General features: G+C 44.3%; 1 protein-coding gene across 1 annotated transcript in view; it reads right to left on the bottom strand.

Moving 5' to 3' along the window:
- Positions 1-4,406, bottom strand: part of LOC102044621 (protein LYRIC-like) — a 30,998-nt gene that overhangs the window by 25,845 nt on the left and 747 nt on the right. The window contains exon 2 of the mRNA XM_031056431.1: positions 4,383-4,403. Coding sequence (XP_030912291.1) covers positions 4,383-4,403 — 21 coding nt within the window. The remainder of the gene's footprint in view (positions 1-4,382; positions 4,404-4,406) is intronic.

Below are 4,406 nucleotides of genomic sequence, written 5' to 3'. Positions count from 1 at the left end.
GAGGAGGGATGAAGAAATCAGTTTTCTGGCATCTTCTATTTTGATTAATTAGAGCACCATCTCAACAAGGCATAAAGGCTTCATTTTAAGAAGGCAATTATTAAACCCCAACACCTTCCAGGATATTTTAAAAATCAATGCTCATCCAAGATAGCTGTATAAAAATAATTGTGCAACTGTGTTGCATTGGCATGAAAAATACTGTGTAACCTGAAAGGGTAAAAGAAAACATCTATTTGCTATTTGTGAAACTCTGGAGCTGAAGGGAAGGATATGAAGTTCTGGTACTGTTAAGCAATACTGCAAGATGCAAAAAGTATCTCCAGTTTATACAGACACTTCAGAAAAGCAGAAAGCTTTCTTTTGGAATGTATTAGATGGCACATATTTTTAGAAGCTTTTTAAGGAAGATGATGTCACTGCATTTGTAAAAAATGCTCTTCAACTGACCAATTTGCACAACAGCCCAAAAACTCTGAATAAACACAAACCACCCAACTCAACAACTGCCATTCAGATCAGCTGGCTTCCAGCAAGTCTCATTAGCAATTTCCCAAAATTAAGGAAAAGGCAATTCTGAAAAAGACTAAACACACTCAGCATAATTTCTAGATGGTTTTTTTTATGTGTATGGCTGTGTGACAACAGACAGAATGTAACTTTTTCTTCTATGCACAATGAGATCACATTCAAAATGTGCTTGTATGATTGTGTGGAGGCCATGTATCCATTGGAACAAAGTGTTGGATGAGAGGCTGGACATGACACAGCCATGTGCTCTCACAGCCCAGAAAGCCAACTGTGTCCTGGGCTGCACCCAAAGCACCAGGGGAAGGCGGTTCTGCCCCTCTGCTCTGCTCTGCCCTGCTGAGACCCCATCTGCAGGGCAGCATCCAACCCTGGGGTCCCAGCACAGGGAGGACATGGACCTGTTGGAGCGAGTCCAGAGGAGGCCACCAAATCTATCAGAGGGATGGAGAGCCTCTGCTATGAGGAAAGTCTGAGAGAACTGGGGTTGTTCAGCTTGCAAAAGAGACAACTTCAGGGTGACTGTCCTGGTTCTGGACAAGACAGGGTTAATTTTTTGCAGAAACTGTTAGGGGGTGTGGCCAGGACCCTGAGCCCTTTCTATCCCACCTTACAGTCATTAACAGGGGTGCCAGGGGAAGGGACTCTCTTTTGGAGAGAAGAGGCTCCTTCCAGTCTGGTATTGTCTATTGTCAAGGGCTTTCTGTGTAAATAATTTCTTTTCTTGTAGCCTCTGTCATTAGTATTACTCCTGTTCCTGTTTGTTTTCTTATCTCGTTGCTGTTTCCAGTAAATTGATCTTATCTCAGTTTATGATCTTTACCTTTTGTGCCTCCAAGTCTCAAGTCCATCCCACTGCAGGTGGGAGGGGAAAAGCTGTGGAGCAGGAGGGAGGAGCACGTGGTTTTGGGGAATCTTGGTGGGCACACTAAATTGGGGACTACCATTCCTAAACCATGACAGTGATCCAACTGAGGCCTTCTCCTGCCTGAAGGGAACTTCAAGGGAACATAGGGCAAAACTATTTACAAGAGCACAAGAGGACAAGGGGGAACGAGTTCAAATTGGAAGCGAGGAGGTTTAGATTAGATACTAGGAAGTTCTTTACCATGAGGGTGGTGAGGCACTGGAACAGGTTGCCCAGGGAAGTGGTGGGTGCCCCATCCCTGCAGGTATTCAAGGACAGACTGAATGGAGCTCTGAGCAACATGGTCTAGTGAAAGGTGTTCCTACCCATGGCAAGAGAGTTGGAAGCAGATGATCTTCAAGGTCCCCTTCCAACCCAAACCATTCCATGATTCTGTGAGTTTGTTCAACAGACTGATCTCACAAGGGCTGTTGAAGCCACTCAGTCTGGGTCTAACTGGGCACCGTGGCTCCTGGACACTTGCTATGGGGAGTAGGGACACACAAAGGGAAGATCAGTCCTACACCATCCTGCAGCCAAGTAAGAGCAGATTTCATGGGAAGGCAACCTGACAGCCCACCCCTGGGGCAGCAACTGGGAATCGCTGGCAAACATGCATTCCCAAACTGAAAAAATAATTAACCACCTCAGTTCTTTTAATTAAGATCTTGACTTATCCGCCACTCCAGGACATTCAGATGTTTGGCTGCTGGGATGTATCAACACACCTGAGCACTGGAGGCAATTTGTGTCTTGTTTTTTTCATACCTCAGCAGGCAGCAGAGAAGGGGTCCCATCCTGCACACCCCATCTTATCACATTGGCCATGTGGATGAATGGGAGACTTTGTTATTAATGACACCTCTGCTGCTGCTTTGGTGGAGATTTTCATATGCAAATTTCAGCATATCAAATGTGTTTGGCTGTTCTGGCATCCTCCCATCAGCTAAGTGCCAAAGCAGTGCAGCGTTTTACACTGAAGTAAGGAGATACAGTTTTTGCCTCAAGGATATGATGTTCCAAAGGCAGAGAGAACCTGATGGGAAATGACAAGGAGCAGTGGAGAAGGCACGATGGGGAAAAGAAAACAAAAGAGACAAACAAAGAAAGGAAAGGGCACGGTACTGTCATGGGAGGACAAGCCTTCATTTTTCTTTTCAGTATGCAAGATATTTTCTCTGGGTTATCTGTCTTTAAGATCTTTTAAGTTATTTTTCTTGATCATCCTCTTCTCATCCTCCACCTCCTCAGGACCATGTTTTCCATACTCTGCACAATAATCAGTGGGTCTCATACAGAAGATGATGCTACTGTGTAAATGCAACTGCTAGAGCCCAGTCCCTAAAGAGTAGGAATTGCTCAGCACTGGAAAAGATGAGATTAATGGCAGAAACTGCACATGACTGTAAACAAATTTATCCCTTCAGTTTATCCCTCCTCGTCTTTGGTTTCTGTTACTTAGGCCTGTGAGATGCAGCATCTCTGACTAGAAGATATCTATTCAAATCAATGCCTTCAGCTTGAACTAATAACCCTGCCACCAGCACAGCACCTGCACTGTCTCTGACACATTTCTGTTCATGAAGAACAAAACCACTTATTTTATAGCACACGTTTAAAAAATCCCTGCAAATTCATTTTGTTTGTCTTTTTCAGAACTGAGACTTAGGAGATAATAGTAACAGATTAAACAATAAAGTGAGTGTCTCCCCTTCCTGTCCCACATTGCCTCCAGTATTGGTGGCTATGGAAAATTTTCATTTGTTCTGCAGGCAGCTCAAGTTATCTAGATATGATAAAAATTGTTACTGAAATCCTTCTTCACCCCTTGACACTGGCAGCTCTGTTCAGATTGCTTTTGGATTTAATTGTTCTTTACTAATTCAGGGGTACTTGTGCTGCAAGGTCAAGATTCTGCTCTGACTGATGAAAAAAAATGCCCTAAAATGGAATAGTTATTTAAAATATAACTATAATACAACTAAAAGCTAAAGCTTCCATGACAAAATAATAAACCGTTGAAAACTAGCATTACAATCGAAAGCCTGACATATTTCTGTTCCTGAGGAACAAACCCACTTATTTTATAGCACACGTTAAAAAATCCTGCAGATTCATTTTGTTTGTCTTGCTCAGAAATGAGACCTAGGAGACAACAGTAACAGATGAAAATGTTAAAAAAGCTCGATGTATTAATTTTAAGTACATACTTAAGTTTGGGAAGTTATTCTGAGACCTTTACTTTCCATATTGCAGTGCCTTGGTGAAATTGTTTTCTGTAATTTACACTGAGATTTTCTGCTACAGACAGCTTACAGTGTGTCAAAGCAACAGTCATGACAATGTCATACAGAAACTTCAACACTGCATCAAATCAAACTCACAGCACATATTCAACAGGGTGGCCATGGTCATCAGCTCACAGACAGGTATTCATGCAGTAACAAGAGAGCTTTGATTTGGAGGAAATACACATAATTAGCACATTGTATTAACACCGTAGTAGGGATACTATTCTTGTATATTCCTTCTTAATATGATGGACATTAACTGAGTTTTCTCAATTCCCTGCAAGGAAAATCAATCTCGTATGGAGTTGTGCTGTCAGACAGAACGGCAGATGAAAGGCCAGTGCCAGCACCCCCAGCCAGGTGCTCGGGCAACCTGCTGCCTTGCACTGTCATCTTGATGGCACCACAGGGTTCAGCGGGGAATGCTGAGCCCCTCACCCCTAAATCCCACAGAGATGTTCGGGACGGTGCGTCCTGGGCGGGACGGGATGAGACGGGATGAGACAGGGTGAGATGGGATGGCAGCAGCCCGGTGGGACCGGACGCGGAGGGTGCAGGACTGTTGTCTGCCCTGAAAAGGTGCCGGGGAGGGAAGAGGGAAGGATGCTCGTCCCGTCCCGGAGAGCGGGCCAGGCGCGACCCCGCACTAACCTTACCTGCGCCGTGCGCCTTTGTTCCTC

Source organism: Geospiza fortis, unplaced genomic scaffold (assembly GCF_000277835.1).
Source record: "Geospiza fortis unplaced genomic scaffold, GeoFor_1.0 scaffold81, whole genome shotgun sequence".
Taxonomy (NCBI): domain Eukaryota; kingdom Metazoa; phylum Chordata; class Aves; order Passeriformes; family Thraupidae; genus Geospiza; species Geospiza fortis.
This window is presented reverse-complemented; position numbering and strand designations above follow the sequence as displayed.